Here is a 20,465-nt window from a genome sequence, read left to right on the forward strand (position 1 = left end):
TTAGGCTTTGAAAAACTGAAAATCTAAGACAGCCGTCTAACGTCTACCCCTGTAAGTGAATACTTATCTCTTCAACATGGGAAAAAATGTAACCACAGTCTATCTAGTATAAGTTCAGTAGGCATCCTGAACAATTATCTAAAGTACTACTGAATATAAGTGAAACACAATACGATAGCGAAACATTATAAAATGTCGACGATGTTTTTACGATTTCAATAAAGGAACTCGCTCTAGACTGACTTCAGAAAGCCATTTTGTCGAGCTACTGGTATCAAGCATCCCATGATTTTATGTCGCCGTCGTCTTTTATTCCATTTTAATGACGTGGAACCCCATTGACGGAGGCACGAGCAGATCTGCCTGCGTGGGAGCGTGCTACTTACCCGTGCGTTCGTGTGTACACAGTACCGTCTGCACGTCTGTCTCCGCTATTGTTCTACAGATGGGACAATGCGGACCCCACTTTTTATTCATCAATTCATTCCTTCCTCCGAGCGTTTCAGATAGACGACGCAGGGCGGCGCTCTATTTTTATGGCTCGTAAACCTGAGAATGACGTTTTATAGTTTGACTCGAAAGGAAATGTGTCCCTTTTAATACAGAATTTGAACCTGAACTGAAATAATCAGTCTGCAATTCGGATTAATTGATATAGTTTTGTATACTGAGCGTTTATATCGCGTGTCATTCACGAGAATAATAAATTCGCCAATTAAAATTACGATATTCAAGATTTTTAAGATACCTGCAATCAATAAGACACTGATATATGCTCTTCGTCTTCATACATTTACGAAGGTGATTAGTGGATATATGTACAATATGTAATTAACTCTGTTTAAATTCTTTTAATTTAAAACGTTTCAAGTCAAAACATTTTTCTGGGTGCAGTATAATAGTAAAGACAGTTTTTGAGCCAAGATAAATTATACTTATTAAAGCAATAGTCGTCGACTGGCTCCAGAGCAACTCTGGAGTCCTGTTGTCTCTGTTTTCCTTGTGAAGAGAATAAACACTCACAGCCGCCACGATTATAACCAACACCGAAAGTCAACGGAGAGGGCTTCTGATCCTGACACCCCTAAGAGGTCACTACTCCTCCACTTGTTGTTGACCACTCTCCAATTTTACGTGATATGCTAACGCAAGTAACCGACTTTAAGCTTAGAACACATATGGCCCGGACCTGGTCTCTGGGTTTCATTCGAGTGTTTCCTGGAGACCGCTGAAACCGGGAATTCGACTGGTGACATACTCAGCCATCCCAGCTAGTACTTGAGTCATAAAAGACAGCCCTCTCGCAGGAACCCTAGAAGAAGAGTGGTGACAGTCCTCCCACCCCCAACCATATTCTCCATAACATGCAGAAAGTGCAAAACAGGCCAAAGCTCACATTTCCATGCATGGTTTACATTATTCGGAGCCAATAAATTTCACCGTGTGATTGAACATAGAGCAACAGTAACATTTGCCAGAAACAAGTGTCAGAACTGAATAGAGGAGATAAAATTGAAAGATGTCAACATAAACATCTAGTTTAAAGTTTTAAATCTGAAGTCGATAAAGCGATGTAGTCGGTCAAGATATTCTATTATTTATAAAAGATTATTTTTACTTCATTGCCATCGATCACCTCCCCCCCTCCATTACCTTGAAAGATTTATGGAACTGGGAGCATAAAATTGCAGATAACTTGATTATGTTTCATTGGTATCACTGTAATATAACTTTTACGAGCATCGTCACTATTGTTCTGGATATGCTCTACGGCCAAAGATAACAGTGAGCATTGTGTTCCAATAGGTATCTATCGCCACATAAACTTTAATATGATTGCGACACTTCTATAGCTCAGGCTAGGACGCGAATCAACTGTTGAAAATGTTGAGTAATTTTTGGAACTATGACATCAAACTTCATGACGATGAAAACGCCCTTGCATGCAGCCGATGACAGATGGAAATCCCATTTCTAGGTATTTGAAATACAATTTTGCAGCTGGATTCAAACACTCTACTTATGGAAGTCTACTTTGAAGCATAAAAAAGATTTTCAGTCAAGAAATTCGTGATTAGGTGTGAATACAGTTTGCTATTTTCCTGTTGATAAAAATTGCTTGTAAGCAAAATTCCTTTGTTGGATAAAAGTGATTGTGGTTTTAAAACCAAAACATTGTCCTGTAGGTTTTCGACGTTACTTCTTAACAGGTTCATGGAATATAAAATGTAGTATCTGGGAGTGTGAAATGTTCAGAATCTTTGTTTGAATAAGCGGGGGGAAATTCGATTTCTGACATTTGCCATTATTATGCGTTACAATCAGTCTATATCCTTGTAACACATATATAATGATGGAAAATTCCCAGAGTTGAAGATCTGGTTGTACATTAAACGATCTTAGCTATTTAACGTGGTGTAATGGATTTTGGGTTGGTTTCTTTTTAATGTTAAAGTCGTGTCCCTTTAAGATAAAATCATCCACAAGTGATTATGCATTTACAGTAGAACGATTAGGTAGTTTGGTAAGCAGTTCTAAATAACATCGGCTGAAATGTTCATTTTTTAAATATTTATATGAATTGTGGCTTCAGGGCGTAACATGTTTTCATGATTTGTTACTTAAGGAAATTGTAATCATCAGTGAAATGTAGTTTAAGAACGTAAAATAATTTTTAATAAAGCTTTCTTGGGAAAATAACGTTCTGAATAAATTAAAAACATGTCATTATACTGTAAAAAGTTAGTCCTTTGATAAATATCCAGTACTTGAACATTGTTTTGGCCGGATAATAAGATGCCCTTCAGCTTTAAAAACGGAATGATCTAGATTTTTTCCTGTCGTAGGAAAATTATATTCTTTCCGTCATCTAGATATATGTCTACTGTGGTCAAGATATTGTGGTCATTAAAGACAGTATATTTTGTTCAGCACCAGAACCGGAAGGATTTTTCGATCATCAAGTAATACAGAATGTGAATGTGCTCCAATGCGAGGCTATTTTAGAAATGTTCAATGTGTTTCAATCGGTCTCACTAGAGTGAGTACTCTGTAACAAATATTTTTCCTTGTTCACGTAAATATCAAAATCAGAGTTAGAATAATTACAGGCATATGAACAGTGTTCCAATCCACATGACTGTTTACACGAGTGATCACAACACACCCACTCAGTTTCCAACCCGCTGGCTGTGAACGTTGCCGCCATAACCACCAACAGTTGAGCTTATCCGGTTATTTGCAGACAGGCCAATTAGTGTCGAAATTAATTTAATTTCGAGTTTAACCTCATTTTAATTGGCTTACTTCTGTCGCACACGTGTGGTTGTTCGAGTGATTACCGACCGAGGCGCAGCCACGAGTAGCGAACATTGGCGGTTTTCTTTTTCACGGTTGAAAAACACCGAACAGAAATCATGCTTCTTTTTCCAACTGAGCCTTCCCTAAGAGCAACACTCTTAGTTCAATTTTGATCCATTTGTTTATCTCTTGTCCATTTTTTAACAAGAGAATATGGACAATACCCCCTCCGACACAATACCCAGTTTTCAAATGAGGATAAAGGTAGTAATCCCTAGTAGTCAAATCTGGAGACTGCATTATTCAATGTAAAAATGTACAATTCAACCAGTTCTTCTAAAGCATATTATTGATTGAAAATAATCTCAATCTCACCAATGAGTCCCACACTTCACCTGATTTCTCAGATGAAATTTATTAGAAGTACTATATGGCAAAAATATTCAAAATTGGTTTAGTGCTCAATAATGAATCTTGTAAAAGTTTGGTAAATACTGCACAACTAACTATAGAGATTTTTAACTAAATTTGATGGACTCCAGGTAATCGATGAAAAGTAATATACAAAATCGTTATTTTTATAGCGAAAACATAGTGTGCGTCTGCAGATTCATAATTTCACGTGGGAAATAAATTAAACTTTGCATGTATGATTAATCTCATATTTGAATAATAGTTAACATTATTTTAAATTAGTCACAGAAAACAGTTTATTGCTATATTAACAATATTGATAATCGGAATTGTTTCAACTATGATAAAATAATTAAGGTAGAGGTAATACCTACATGCCACTTACATCCACATCTACTCGTTCAAACAATGTTATAAGGTTATCTGATTAAAGTTCCCGAGTTGATTTATGTATTTAATGCAAGTTGTAAGACTTTGTAAGCTAATGGCATTACTTCAACTCGGCGGAGAAACCAACTTCTTCATTAGATCTCCAGAAAGTCTCAGAAGAAACTTAATTTACCGCTTTATTTTGTTCTTATTGAAACAGAGTATGAAAATTTCACCCTTCAATTCTTTTGTCAAGAACTCTTGAAAGCTGCTTAAGTCCACAACAAACCGCTTCCCAGAAAGCCTCACTAACAAGACTGTTATCGAGTTTCAGGAGGTTAGTCTACGTGGCTCTAATCACTCCTTCAGATTGCTCTAAGGGTAATAAATTACGTATAATGCTTCATCAGCTTCAGTTTTCAATTCAAAACAAGGAAACCCCGTAAGAAGCACGGTTTTTTTAATTCATGAATTTTAAGAAGCACTCGTTTAGAGTTGCAACAAATATTCTGGAAACTAAAATTTTAAAAACTAAACATTTTGGGACGTAATAAACACGTTTTATATTGTTATTTAACACTACGAGGTATTGAGAGGTTAATATTTTTAGATGAAGAAACTTCCTGAACAAGTTTGTTTGACAATCAGATACGGAGTGAATACTGCCTTAGTTAGCTTAAACCCTAATTGTAATAACTAATCAATATAGCGCAAACTGGATTTTGTGGTCTAACCGTTTTGAAACGCGCTCCCTTCCTCATTTCACTTATAAAGCAAAGAACCTTTTCAAACCCTCAAAAAAAAGAATTGAAGGCATCCTTTACTTCCTAAGGATGAAAAAATATTTTCCTTAGGGAGAAAATATCTGTATTGCTGTTAAGATAATTAATACATTGAACTGGTAAAATAAACAAGGCATTTAGTATATAGATAAAATTAGTGTCATTTATAATATACGTATAGCGATTGAGAAAATTGATCTGAACTAGTAGTTACCACTGAAATTTTTGATGGGGAATGAGTTGTCACTATCACGAAAGGAAAGTTTCTGGTCACTCTTTTTATGGCATTACCACCATCGGCTCTAATTGTATAAACAGGGGTAATTAACGAAGGTACGATGGAGAAATGTATCCCTCTGAAGTGGTAAAATTTTCACTTGTCTCCTAAGAAAACGTTTTGAACCATTTCCAGTCCATAAGTACATAGATCAGCGATCAAAGACATTGCTCCCTTACCCTGGAAGCCCTAGCTACTAAGGAATATTCAATAGCTCTCAAACTCCCCGGTGATCAGCATACGAAATTAACTTGTTAACTCCCCCCCTCCCGGGCCACCAATTGTGTTCTTAGCTAACGCATACTGATTTGAAAAAAATTGTCAGCATAAAATAATCACTTTTTTGTATCATCGATTTATAAAACTAAATTTGATATTTTGTTAAGACAACTTTGAGAGAATACAATTAAAAGTTTGTCATCGTTGTAATCTTTTCTTTCTTCACAAAATTCATCACAGACAATTTAAAAATGTAAATCTAGTATTTATTTTTTTACCAATATTTGTAATAATATTAATATTACCAACTCACTACAGAATTTATTGCAATATATTACATGTTCATGACTGTTAGTTTCAAATATTATATTCAAGGGTGTTACGTTTGTAGTGAGCCTCCTTATTAGCTTAGCATAGGCTATAATTATTTGATTTAACTGAAGTTAATTAGTTGTAAGAAAATGCTAACTAAAAGTTTTGTAGAAGATCCGCTGAATGATTATTTTTGCCACGGAAATATGACATTTAAAAATATAGTTGTCAAATTATATTACTGGTTTCAAGAAATAAAATAAAAACTGCAAAACTTAAGATAGAGAATATTGCAAGTATAGTTTGTTCTCTCTATCCCGTAATGTTAAATTGATTGTTCTAAGCAACCCATTTCATTATAATTAATTAACATGTTTCTACTTTCGTTTGTTTCAACAAACTTTAAAAATAAATAAATAAAACCATAATTCCTGCTCCGTCAAGTCAACCATTGTTATATTTTGATGACATTTTGGCATATTTCGTGCTATCCCATGACATACTAGAGGTCAAACGTATTTATTGTTTGAAAATACACCATACTTTACAGAATTCTGGAGAAGATAAGTTATTTAATATTGCAGCAGACAAAAGGGTTAAAAATATTTCTCTGGGATATTAGTCTACTGAATCCCATGACCGAGTAGGAGACACTCGTAATGTTGGACCAACCGATATCTCGCTGAACTATACTATAATTGTTAACCTATAATCTATAGAGAGATATATGATCAGGTAAACAATCCAGTGATATATAAATTATTATCGTAAACGGATTTTAAAAGGATAACTTATGAGAAATCATTTAACGCTAAACTGCTGGAGGAAGAAAGATGACTCATTCTATTTTGCAACAACAAACAATGGGGAACACCAACTTCCTTCACGGCTAAACGTAAAGAGCTTAGTTATCAGCTTACAATAAACCTTTCACGCTTATGCATGACTAATTTCAAAAGAGTTTTTTATCCAATCACCTTCAACCGTATTGCTAAATATATTTTACTCTCAGCACGATAGCTTAACAAGCCGGATGGTTTTCCACGACCACTTGTCCAAAAATGGAAGCAAACATTTTACGTTTCATTAAGTTAAAATTTTCATGATAAGAGTTTCTGCATCACCCATTATAAACTCACTGTTTAAATTTAGTGTAGTGTATGATTGGGTGACGGGGATATTACAATAACTGTTTGGATAATATTTTTATCAATCACAGTCATTACTTTTAAATTAGTCTATCTTTGGAAATTTCACTACCGGTGTAGTTTAATTTTAAATACAACCCATTTTAATTTTTATTGCAACACTACCAGTTACTCGTATTCTCTCAAAATTTCGTAGGTTTTGCAAGCGTATGAGCACTTCTGGTTCGAGTGAATTATATTTTCTACGCTAATGTTGAATTTGCCTTGTTGCCACAATCAAGAAAATCTCTCAAAAAGTGTGTATTTAAGGCCAATGCAATTTACTCCGGTTTTAGTATTTTTTCCATAGTTGATTTTTGCCTTGTTTCCTGATCAAGAAAATATGTATAAATACACAGATCTGAGAAGTCTACTTAGGTCGAAAGACATCTGAGACTGGTTTTATAAAAGTCTTAATATTTATAGTAAAAGTTAGATAAAACCTTTCTTTATATCTAATACTTAAGATCTGCTAAATATTTACAGTTAAAAGCAAATGTTTATCAAAACATTTCATTTCCTTATCTGGATATTTTCTTGCTCTGTCCTCAACAGCGGTTGCAGAAAAGGTAGAAATAAGAAGTATTATTGTTACTAGCTTATTCTACATTTTCACTGTATAAATGTAAAAATTGGAAATAGTGATGAAATTAATTAATCATATGGTTGTACTGTCATAAAACAATGTTTACATAGAACAGTTAATTACATTTAATAGGGTCTTTCAACTAATATTTCGCAATTTTAGAGACCAAGATGGGATTTTTCGCTACTTTAGATATTAGTGGCGCATAACTCGAAGGGTTTTTGAAATAAGAACATGCATATATTCATACCAGGAACTCTGAAATATCCAAGTGAATTTTCAATGCAACCGGTAGAAAACAAACAAACAAAGTAACTTTCGCATTTATAGTAGTACTAGCTGTTTCCCGCGGCTTCGCACGCTTTTCGTAAGTTTTGCCCGCGTATGAGCATTTCTGGTTGAAGTAAATTATATTTCCAACCCCGATGTAGATTTTACCTTGATGTCACGATCAAGAAAATATGTCAAAAATGTATTGTACATGCATAATGTATTTTATTACAAAGTGGTCTACCACTCAACCTTTAAGTTCAACCAAAAATTTAGTTTAGACAATTATACATCATAACTTAGCGCCTTCAAATAGTGTTTCACTGTTTAATATACGTATCTATCTCGTAATTGCAGGTTATAATGTGCAGGCGCTTTGAAAACTTTTCTTCATTTTATTCGTTTATATTCACGACATAAGTGAATAATTCAGATAATAACTATCCTATCTTCTAAGTTAGACTAAATAACGGATACATGTGAAATTTGATTGAAATTGGTTCAGTCGTTTTGGAGTTTATTGGCAACATACATCGTGACTCAAGATTTTTATATATATAAGATTAGGACTGATTACTATACAAAGTATAACAATCAATAGCTGAGCATATTTTGTAATTACAACTGGATTTTAAAAATGTAATGGATATATATACAGCATTGTTTACTGCATGTTATAAAAATAATGTATAAATAAATCTCAAGCATAAGTAAAACCTATTTACTGAAAGGAACATTTTACACACTGAAAGAAATTGACGTCATAACCTTATATTTTAATAATAAATCATTTTAAAGTTTAGCTATGTATACGTAATTACGACACCTATCTAATTTGTGGTCAGAACGTGACTTTTTTAAATTAATTAGACTAGAGTAGAAGCTGAGTGAATCTGTAAAAACAGGTAACAACGTAATCTACTTGCATTGAGTATATAAATTTTATTAACTTAGACATCATTGTAGCTTGCTTCAAAATCGGAATCTATTTAATTGTATTAACAAAAGCTAGGGTTGAGCGGGAAAACAAGATTAATCTAACTATAAATAGTAGTAAAAACAGCGATCCACACCCGGATTTCTTTATTTTGAGCTCTTAACGTGTCCGCTATTTATGGAGCTAATATTGTAGCAATATTTAAATATCATTCTAAATTGCATCAAACAATTTTTCTAAAATATCGATGTGTTCAAAATTACTGATTATTTTGGCATGACTTATCGCCATGTTACAACTATCTGATCAATCTTCGGCCGTTCAAACGTTGCAATTTCTTTCTTCCCACAAAGATTCCATGACAAAAGTTAATTACTTTCTTTAATAATCTGGAAAATATGTGGCTTGATACATAATCCTTTTAAATGGTGCATTTCAGTTTCATCAATTATGTCACATTTTAAATTAATTTTTTAATATTCTTATTGCAATTACTACTCTAATTTTGGGGGAAATATAACCAATAGAATATTACCATACACAAAAAAGTGGATTTAAAAAAATTTCCCATTTGTTTAAATCCAATAGTATTATTAGTATTACTTCATACTCCAGTAATCAATTTAGAATAAATAATCGGCACATTATCAAATGGAATCTTGACATAAATTAAAGTCGTGACTTATTATAAACATTATCAAAAAGCTCGGTTTAAAGTTACCCATACAACATTTTTATTCATCATTATTCTCAGACTCTTATACAAGTATACTTAGTAAGAATACGTCACAGTTTTACGTCATTCAAACAGTTCATGTTCGTATATTTAGAACATTAAACGAGTCTCAAGGACAATTAATTTTGAAAAAATCTTTAAAGTTTTACATACATACACTACTTGCGTACGTGCTATATAATGAAGGAAACGTTTAATATTGATTAAGCAGTAATGCAGTTTACAAGTCTTTGTAATTTGCAACCCTATAACATTATCAGTTAGATGGGTAGTTTGGTTATACGGAGGCTACTATCACAGCGCGCTATGGTGGGTAAGTTAGATAACTAATAGTACCAAAGTTAAAGTTTAACATTTACGAGCGTTCAAGTGATCTAGCTTGAATTTAGTTATTATCTCCAAGGATGTTTTTCTTTTTCTTCAGAAGCGCGGGATAGCGCCGAAGGCGCCACCTACGCCCGCACTTATGGTCAGGTGTATACATAAATTTACCCACTTACATCGCGTAATAAACATAGTAGATAGGGAAAGAAAATAATAGTGACCTCTGCATAATACCAAAGTACCGTTAGATGAAGAATAAAATTACAGTAAATTATTGGTTGAAATTCTAAATATTTGCCATGAAACAACAGACGAAATAGACACTTCGAATGTTGTACACGAATCCAGTCCCGGATCAACATTTGTTAATGAGAATTCAAACTCGCATTTCAAGAAAATAATAAAGACACATCCAATATTTTCGGCAAAATTTTAGCATAAAATATGTAAATTCTGAATACAAAAGTCACACTCAGCCATGTAGCAATACTGGTGTACACTGAATGTACATATCTCTGAGTGTAGTAGACATTCTGTTTAAATTTTAATTTATTCTTTTGAAAATTAAAAAAATAAGTAGAAATTAAAAACTGGACGTTGAGAAGTCACAATGGTCTGACAGGTTAAAATGCAAACGCCCCAATGTTCGAACAATGAAAATGCCAATTATCAGCAATTAACATATGCACCTCCCACTACCCATATACCAATCACAACCACTTCCTAGCAAACCTCGTCTACTATCCAACTCTTGGAGGGTATAAGCTGGAACAGATTATCACGAATATTTTCTGTACGATCGTTAACATAAACTGGGTAGTCACCTAAATGTATCCCACTTCAGAATTGTAACTGTCTTTGTTGCTCGGTTTGTAGTAGAAAAGTGAGCACTAGATTAAACCTATATCTTGAACTTTATTAACTGCCTGAGAAGGTATGAAGGCATATTATATTGATAAAATACAGATACGAATTGACGTCTACATGTTTTAACAGGTTTTAACTATTTATGAATAATATAAGTTAAACGATTTCAGAATGATGTATAAATTGTGTAAAATACATTCAGGCTTTCCGAATACTTGTACTGTCTATGTATTATAAATAATCATTCGTATGGTTGTTAAAATGAAAATCAAAAATTTCAAACGTTAAAGAGGTTCTGAGATTTTTATTTTTACGCGACAAACTGCATTTTTTTATGTAAAGAGTGCCTAGTGTCTGTTGATATTATGGATAACACATTAATATCTTGAACTTTATAATTAACAATGTAATTTTTAGCGTATTTTTCAATATACAATTATAAAATTCATAGATTAAATACATATGGTTTTGCAAACTAAGTATATGCTGTATATGGTTAATGGTATTGGATGTGATTGGTATATAGAGTGACGTAGCGCAATATGTAATTCCATCATGTCTCTCTGTCTGTATTATGCAAATATTCGGGATTAAATCAATTTTGAATATAATATACTCATATTTTATAATATCTTAAGAGACATAGATAAATCGGGGTTTAAAAGATTGATAAGGTACACAAAAAACGTTACGATTATTATTTTCCCCGGATAAGAAACAACACGGAGCTTTTAGGCTTTAAATAAGTAAGCGTAACCTTTTGAAACGCGCGTAAAGTGAGGAAACCACTGTGGTGAGAGTCAGGGCTAGAAGAGTGAAGAGTGAACTAAGTCAAGTGTTTTGTCGGCTTGATCAATATTCATGCCTGAGAAACACTTGATGTTTCACGTGTTAAACGGCTTAATTACTTTCGTAATTGCTTCAAGTATCGGTTTTGTTTGGGAGAGAAGTACGAGTCCGACAGACGAGCCTACAGGACTGCTTTAGAAACAAGTGTGTTCCTTCAGGATTATCGAATCGAGAAATGAAATCAAAGCAATAGTATTATAAGCAGGAAGATTTATTTCATTATATAATAGTGCTGAGAAGTATGATCAAATTGTTTACTTATCTTGTTTACACTGTAGAGAGATTCATTCCAACACCGATATTCATTCACAATAGCCAGAATTCCTTGAAGAAAGCAAACTTTACAGATCCAAGTGATCCATACAGAAAAAACGTTATACTCGTATGTGATCTATAATAAACGTGAATAAATTTAACTCGTTAATAAATATAGTACAAAACCTACAGCCAACACTAGCTTGGAAAAGCAATAGCTTCAAACATTATATTAGGTACGTGACGAGGGCAAATGTAATGGTAAAAGAAGCTGTTTTAATTACTAACTCTTTGCCTTACTAAACCCTTTTACGCATATTTTGAAGTTTTGTTCCACATTTTCCTAATACTTTTCTCCAAAACTCTAATATATAATATTAAAAATATACCGATATATGTTCTGCGAAATATAAATTTTGTTCGTCCCGCCCCCCTTCACAGCTTAAATCCTAGATAGTCTACTATCAGAGGCTATACTATAGAAAAGTTGGAAAGTGCCATAATAATATCCGATAAGCAGGGTATACCAGGTATTAATTTTACCGTTATAGATTTCCTGCAATCCTTTTCAACAGTAGAGTGATGGAATATAATACCAAGAATTATGATTTCAAATATACCTCATAAACCAACAAAGCATTTGTTATTGTGATTTCTCGGTACAAAGAGAGCAACGATACCTACCCAGATTGTTTATACTGCAAACTAATTAAAAACTGAATTAGAATATCCCATCTAATTTACAACATGCTAGTAATATTTAAGCTTGTTAGAATACAAGCTTTCTTATGGGTAGCCCCATTATTTAGAGAAAGCGGGCGATAAAAGACATAATAGTTGTTGTTATTTATAAGCTATCAAATATAATAGTGTTTCAAATAACTGATTCAATTTTGTACATTTTCGAGTAAATGTTTAATTTTAAAACTTTTACATTATAATCATCACTAATAGTGCTAATTTTGTGTTGAACGTATGTCAAAGTCTTTAATAATCAATCATTTTGAGAATCCTCAATAAAGTGTACATTAATATTCCAAGAGAGAGCCTCTGTTGTTTTGTTATTCTATACATATATATATATATATATAAATATATATATATATATATATATATATTTGTGTGTGTATGTGTGTTTTTATACATATATATATATAAAAACACACATATACATTGTAAATGTTTATTTGTATACACTTTTTTGTTTCTATACAATACGGCTTGTATTCTCTATGTATAAATCCAAAAATACTACTAGGATTGGTAGTATTCTGGTATTTTTAAACACTTTGAGTTTTTGTAACTGAAAAACGTTACAGTGTTTTCATTGCAAGAGAAACTTATTTGCAATTGGCTATTCAATTCAATATATTTTCTTCTCCTTTTATTTCGTTAACAGATAGACGAACTATAGACGAAAAAATACCATACCGAACCAAAAATCCTAAACTAATTCATCATGCTTATCAGACAGCTGACTAACAAACTTTAAAACTGTTAAAGCTACTATTTCTACCATCAGGTGTTTAAACTGAAATTCCATATAACAATCTTTAACTAAACGTATAAAACAAGATCTTAGTATTGAAGCGCGTGATATTTATCTTCTCGGGCGCCAGAAAGCATCCAAACAATTCTGTCAGTGACGCGAAGAGCCAGACATTTACTTGTATCGTACACAACTTCATAATGTTGAATATAACCGTTATTAAACATTCTGTGAAGTGAAACTTTATTAAATTTCCTACAATTAAACTTTATTACACGTTTTAATTGCATCCTAATCAGATTCGACTACCGTGTAATTAACAATTCCGAATAATTAATTATCTATTCAGACAGTTTTAGAAAGCGCAGTCTACAGTTGCATTGCACAGTGCAGGTTACACTAGTTGAAGCTTCGGCACAGTCGGGTGATTAATTGATTTGAAGCTGGTGGGTCAGTGAGCTTCGGCATAGGAGTAACGTTTTGGGCCAACAGTCGATACAGCATCAGTGACCGCATGTTTTAGTGCCTTTATTGGAGCGTGGCGTCGACGGTCGCATCGGGGGTCAGTAATTTAGCTGCATCCGGTAGTATGCATGAGAACTCGCTCAAGTACGTACAGCCATGAACACAATCCTTCTAAATACTATACTTAGGCAAAAAATTGTGCCGCTACAAATTTTCTTACCCCATTTCAGTTCATACATTAAGTTTTTTTTTTTTTTTATTATTATTAAAAATTACATTTGCTAACTACTCACTAACTACTAAACAGGGTAGGATCAAGCGCTGAATAAATTTTGCATACTTATTTACTTTATTAGTATTTTCTTTAATGCTGAAACAAAAATCACCAGCTTCAATTATGCACCATAATAAAATAACGATGCCAAGTTCCAAAAACCGAAATTCTATAGTTTTTCTAATATTAATGGTCGTGAAACTATCTCTCACATCAAGTTTTACAGCTAATATATTCCGTTACCTACATTTACACATTTGTTTTAAATTTATGTGTATTGTCTTTTTTTAGTATATCCAAACTAAAAGGGGGATATATACGTTGACGAAATATATCCTCTTAGCGGATGATCCTCCGTTAAAAGGATTGAACTACTATCAAAAGTTGCTGGGGTAATTTTTCTTGGTTTACAGGCCAATATATATTCGTATACCTTTCTAAGAAACATAAAAATTAACAAAATTATGCGCGAGAAATTAAGGGTATTTAAATTAGTAGCGAGAACCATCTTGAAATCAAGCTCTCAGTAAAACGACTGAAGATAAGCATTGAACAATTACTATTAGTAAGATAAATTTAATGTGACTGATGGGAATGATATGTTTCATAATATATTAAAATTTAATTCCCTAAATAAATATTTTAACACAAAACATGTATTTTTCTTACATGTTATTTCGTTACAAATTTTTAATATCGTAACGTTATAAATCGTCAAAGAAAAAATCTCTCTCTGAAACCCAATGTTCGTGTATTTAACATACTTCAGGCTTCTTGACATGATAGCAGAGTTGCCAAAAAGTTTATTTTAAACTAACGTAATTCGTTGCGTAGTGATAAAATACTTCTATTTTGCCTGTCTTTAAAGGCATTTGGCAAATTTTAAAATTTAGTTAAATAAAAATATGATTGCGTCACCAATATTGTGAAATCATAGTTATATCGATTTATTTGAAACTGCAGGCCAATACGAATTTTATATAACAGAGGTACCAGTAACAAGTCGAAACTGTTGGCCAATTGAGTCTTGGATCACCTCCAGCCGGCCGTTTCATAAAAGCGATCTACGGTAATCTTCAATATCTACACAAGCGTCTTAGCTGAGTTTTACCGTTACAGACGACATCAACTTAATGTCTAATCATTAATGGGTCGTCGATCAAAAAATCAAAATGTATTATTACGTCACCGAAGCATATTTATTGTAGGCAAAAGCAATAGTTTTATATAACATAAATCATCTTCTTAAATTCTGCCATTAATATAATTAATTACAATACAGTATCAGTCTAATCAAAAATTGGACCCTAAACCCCTTCCCTCCGATACAAAATTTTGTAACTTTATAAAATTGGTTTGTTTGAAAAATGCATTATATCGAGACTAATTTTTAGACCTGTATTTCCTGCTTAATGAGACATTTACAAACACATACATCCTCATTAGTGGAAAAAATATTATTTTTATATCCAAAGTAGGCTCAGTAATCTTAGAAATAAGTACAAACAGGTGCGTACGAACTTTCGTAACAATAAATAAACAAATAATTAATAACCATTTACCTATACGTTTTGTTGTTTTCATTAACATTTATTTCCAAATCGTAGATAAAGGACATTTTTATCATAATTACGAGCATACGCCAACCTGTGAATTTTTACCCATTATATATGTATACCTGAAGGTTAGGTAAGGTAAATTTGAGTTGCTGCTTAAACAAATAAATCAGAGGAAATATAAGGAAGGTCGATTAAGTAGGTTGCGACTAGGGTTTTATTGTGTAGGAAGTCAAAACTAGTAGAGGCGGCCTTGCAACCTATCTTCTCAATCCAACACAATACAACTTTAGTAAATTATTTAAAGTTTATGCAATACGATTTCGCACATTTCCCATCGTTATATGTTACAAAACATATGTAAGGAGCATACACTTTTTTGTAACATAAACCTATTGTAACAAATGTCCGAAATCCAACTATTTTTTTCAAATAATCCATCGTCAATAACAAAACTTAAACAAATAATGATCAAATATTAAATTAATTAATTATATAAACTTTTTTATCCTGACATTCATAAAATATCAGTTACAAACGAAATTAAATAAAACACTCAGGCTCTGATCCCAGTTCAATGGCGAATTTAATGTCGATTTAAGCTAACAACAAGGGTAATGCATGATGCATAAATAAATTCTGTGAGAGAGTAGAGGTGGAATATCGGTTTAAACAAATCCTGTTACCGTTTGGCCGTTACGCAATACAGGTGACCACCCACCCCGCTTGAAACTGTTACCCCTTCGTTAATGGACATAGATTAATGTACAGGCCTCCCATCGCTGTTTATTTAATTCATTAACATTTATTTACTTTTGCGGCTAATTTATTGCTCGGGCAAAATCCGCAGTTGAGAGGAGTACGGGATAATTATTTGCAACCATTACCGATTACTCCAATTTGCCGTATGAAGTTATTTTGTGACTCGAATTAATTTGAAAAAATTACTCCGTTTTATGAAAATTATATTCTTTATTTCCTTATTAGAAATTTTACTACGAAAGTATAGTTTTACTTTTTTTATCATAACATTGCTTACTTTTGTTGCATCATGATTTTTTTATTTATGTACTCAAATTATATTTAAATCAATACTTTATGTTAAAACACGTTTTATTTCAATATTTGTGACAATGTTTTATTACGTCTCTTTAATAAAATTTTACTTTATCCGTTCCAGAGTAGTAAATTTTTTAACTTTTTATCTGTGTTATATATTTTGCTAACAACAGTTGATTATGAAATAACTGTGCAGGATAAATCTATTATCGAGAAAGAGTTACTTGATTGTTTATAGCCACCGAGCCTGTCCACGTATGATTTGTACAAAACAAGTAGAATTGCGCTTTTTAAGTCTAAAATTTAAAATTTGTATATTGAATTATTTAATCAAAATTTATTTATTTATTTCAAATTGAATTCCCATGACATTAGGATTTTAAATTCAAAACTTGTGAGCGGGATAAGAATGTTCCACTGTTTTATAATAAAAAACAAGTCCGCTTTATCTGATCCATCTTGATAATCCCTTCTTATCTGATTTATACAACAACTTGTTATCCTTGAATTGTCAATGTTAACGCACCAATTAGCGAATTTCTCGTCTTATCAGATAAAGTAGAATACAGTCCGCCACAGATACTGGCGGTTGGGACTGTACCGCTCATTGTTTGCGTGTAAACCATGTGTTCCATGCATTGCGCTGTACACTCACCTGAACCAACAATTCATTCCAGACAACACAACATAACCTGTCTGCATCTTCGGTCTGACATTATGAAAACTAGGGACAGTTCGAGTCAAGATATGATATATCTAGTCTTAAAATATTTTACTAGATGGTAACTATGAACTGAATTGTTGATGTTTCTTACATCACTAGAAATTTTATTTCTTTCAGATCCACAACTATTTTTTAAATTTTTTTACACTGTTATCTATAGTAGTGATAATGAGATATTATGGTTATATGCCCACCTCTTCCTCCCCAGTAGCGGTGTTGACAGAGTCCATGCTCTGACAGAGCGCGACGGTCCCCTCTGTCTGCATGTTCATAGTGTTGCGTCTCTTGAATGCGGGGGACCCGGGGGCAGAAGGCGGAGGAGTCACCGTAGCCGCTCCTCCGATAGAAGTCCTCACCCGCTTTAAACTGAGGGTATCCACGATCGGTGAGTCTGTCGTCAAGCCACTGTCACCTCCACTGTCACGCCACGGCAGTACATGAACACACGAACACTCGGCGACGCGACGGTTAGCTCGGCGGCACTGACAACCTGACTGGTCGGCGGTCGCGCAGCTACTAAACAATCTGACGTCACGTCACGTCACGCACCGTGGACAATAGGACCGGAACAGGAAACTAGGGGGGAGTAGCGGCAGCGGTGGCGGTGGCGGAGGGGGCGACACTGCGGTCTGCAGGCAGGCACGGGACACAGGTGTACGGGTCTAGGACAGGATGTCTCGGCTAGGGTAGGGAAGGGGACGAACTCAGTCAGTTCCTATCACCGGAGTCCCGAGGGAGTGCCAGCCGTGAGTGCGTGTGTAGGGGGTGGTGGCTCGCCTCTCACTGACACAGACAGACAGAGGCCGACTCACCCCTCGCGAACACCCCCCACACCCCCACACCCACTGTCATGCGCGCACCTCAGCGCACCTGACTCTCACTGAGGTAATCTATAATAACACTTCTGTAGTACCCCGCCAGGTCGCACCACCGCCCACACTTGCACCCCGCAATCCCAACAATTATTATCTTAAGCTTCTTAGCGACTTTGTCAGAAACAAGAGTTTTAAACTTCTCTCGAATCATTTGCTTGAAAAAATGTAACAAATTGATACTGATGATATTTTCACTCTGTTTGACAATTAATATTAGTAAAATTGTAAAAAACTAGTCTCCATAAATTTTTTTAAAATTTAGAATTAATTTTCTGTTTTTCTCACCAACCATCACATCATCTCCAGAAACAAGACGATCTTACCAGAGAAAAGTTTAACTATTCGTTTGTTTCACTACTCGATCAATCATTTACCACAAGAATTATTTATACATTGCATTAGAAATAATGATAACACATACCTATACAATTAATATTTTATCATAGATACACCCTAAATTAACGTATTGTATACAACACAAATTAATGACGAGAGCAGTGAATTTATGAGTCACAGACAATTTATTCCGCACACTGACATCTCATAAAATCATTTAATAAAGAAATAACAATTTATTAAGCTATTAAATTTATACTACCTGTTGCTTCTGAAAAAAACTCACTTTCTAATTTCACATATCTACCCCATTAACTCCATTACTTTGAATGTTTCAGAATCTTGTCTTGAAATCTATTCAACCAAATGCCATGGCTTTCTCCATGAACTCCATATTACAGCACCACACCAACTGCTGTTCGCTCAACACCCGCTTAGCTCAGCGGCAACATGGATTTGAATCACCGACCTTTAATTTAATTTTGTTGTAATTTTTAATTAGGAGCAAGAAATATTTTATTTTATTTTTCGAATATTTGCCTGTTTTCATGTGTGTTTGTGGACTTTTCGTGCTCGTGACTTGCTCTCTGTGCAATGACAATGCCTGTATGTACTAATTTTCTTCTCACCTGACGAAGAGGATAGATTTCAATCCTCGAAACGTTGTGTTATAAATTTTGCAACATGTAACGATGACAAATATCCGAAATCCTGTTACCCCCATATACCTTGGGCCAAAATATTTTAATGCCTTCCAGACTATATTAAAACTAGTGAACCCTTTCAATACCGTTTCTTATTAACAGAGCCTTTCATACCCTGAAGAAATTCTTTGGGACTTATCTCTGACGGTATAGGTTTATTAAATTGTATTTTTCAAAAGTCATGTAATTTTTTTCAGTATTTGAATATAATATACGGTTATGATAGTGTTCTATAAAATGTTAAACCGTTATGAACTACACAAAATTTGATTAGATTTGAAATAATTATTGGCTCCAACTCCACTTGATGTCCATAAAACGTTAATGCCAATGTAGGTCTTGGTTAAGATGCTTAAATACAACCGGAATCGTGATAAATAGAATAAATACTTAATCAAATAACACATTGCAACAGCCGGACTAGACTTCTCTAAACCGTTATAGAACTTGTTTCAATATTAAAGTATTTTAAAAATAGCATTTGATCTTTTCTTACTTTCCTCCTTCAGTGTTTGGCATTAACCCGCTTTTACATCACTTCCGGTTAGTGTAGTATCAATTAGTTAGATGCAATCAGTTGATGGCCGTTTCCACCAGTTATGGTAAATCGTACAATGTTCATAATTTCAAAGATATCCAACAATGAAGCTTTGTCTATAATAAAGCAGTTATTCTTATGTAGAAAAATGAAATAGAATTAAAGAACATTCACTGATCCCGTCCTCTCCCTTCTGGACGTGCGTGCAGCACTGAGATTTGTTTCTTGAGTAAATACGTAAACCTGTTCTGAAGGGTTGTCTTAGGTTGTGTTCTTGCAGACGAAGTATTTATTCTTTTGCCCGGCTTAAAAATCTCTTTATCCCGGTTGACTGTTTGCTTGAGAATAATTCATTAAGTCAGCTAGTTCATTGCAGGTACTTGGGGATAATAACCTTCATACAAAGACCATCTTCAAAGCCCTACTTTACAATTAGAAGATATAGTCACTTCAGCAAAGTTGACCACTGTGCAAGTAAGTAAATTCTAGCTGTTCGTGGCCTAACAGAAGTTCTGCATACCTACGTGAGTACGTAATCAAAGTGCTTTATTTCTAGATAGTGATACATAAAATATTTATCATATACGGAATAGCAGCCATTAAAATTTTCAAAATTTATCTTATTTCAACAGGCGCCATTTTTATTAAAAAAGATCCTATTATATGCATATTATCATACGCTTTTATTCAATATTTCCATTACACTCCCTATGCCCCCCCCCCCCCCCCCCCCCGCTGGAGACGTGTTAAGATTATTACAT

The 20,465-nt window shown here is 33.7% G+C and overlaps 1 protein-coding gene and 1 long non-coding RNA gene across 4 annotated transcripts in view; one reads left to right on the top strand and one right to left on the bottom strand.

Moving 5' to 3' along the window:
* Positions 1-18,039, bottom strand: part of LOC124352903 (protein couch potato) — a 545,484-nt gene extending 527,445 nt beyond the window's left edge. The window contains exon 1 of one of the 3 annotated variants that reach the window (XM_046802629.1): positions 17,446-18,039. In XM_046802629.1, the coding sequence (XP_046658585.1) occupies positions 17,446-17,523 (78 nt within the window). In that variant the 5' untranslated portion in view covers positions 17,524-18,039. The remainder of the gene's footprint in view (positions 1-17,445) is intronic. The other 2 variants (XM_046802628.1, XM_046802630.1) reach the window with 2 other exon arrangements.
* LOC124352904 lies at positions 18,009-19,646 on the top strand. The gene is made up of 2 exons (XR_006921547.1): positions 18,009-18,136; positions 18,801-19,646. It is a non-coding gene; the product is annotated as an uncharacterized LOC124352904 (long non-coding RNA).
* Positions 19,647-20,465: the final 819 nt, after the last annotated feature.

Source organism: Homalodisca vitripennis, chromosome 1 (assembly GCF_021130785.1).
Source record: "Homalodisca vitripennis isolate AUS2020 chromosome 1, UT_GWSS_2.1, whole genome shotgun sequence".
NCBI lineage: Eukaryota > Metazoa > Arthropoda > Insecta > Hemiptera > Cicadellidae > Homalodisca > Homalodisca vitripennis.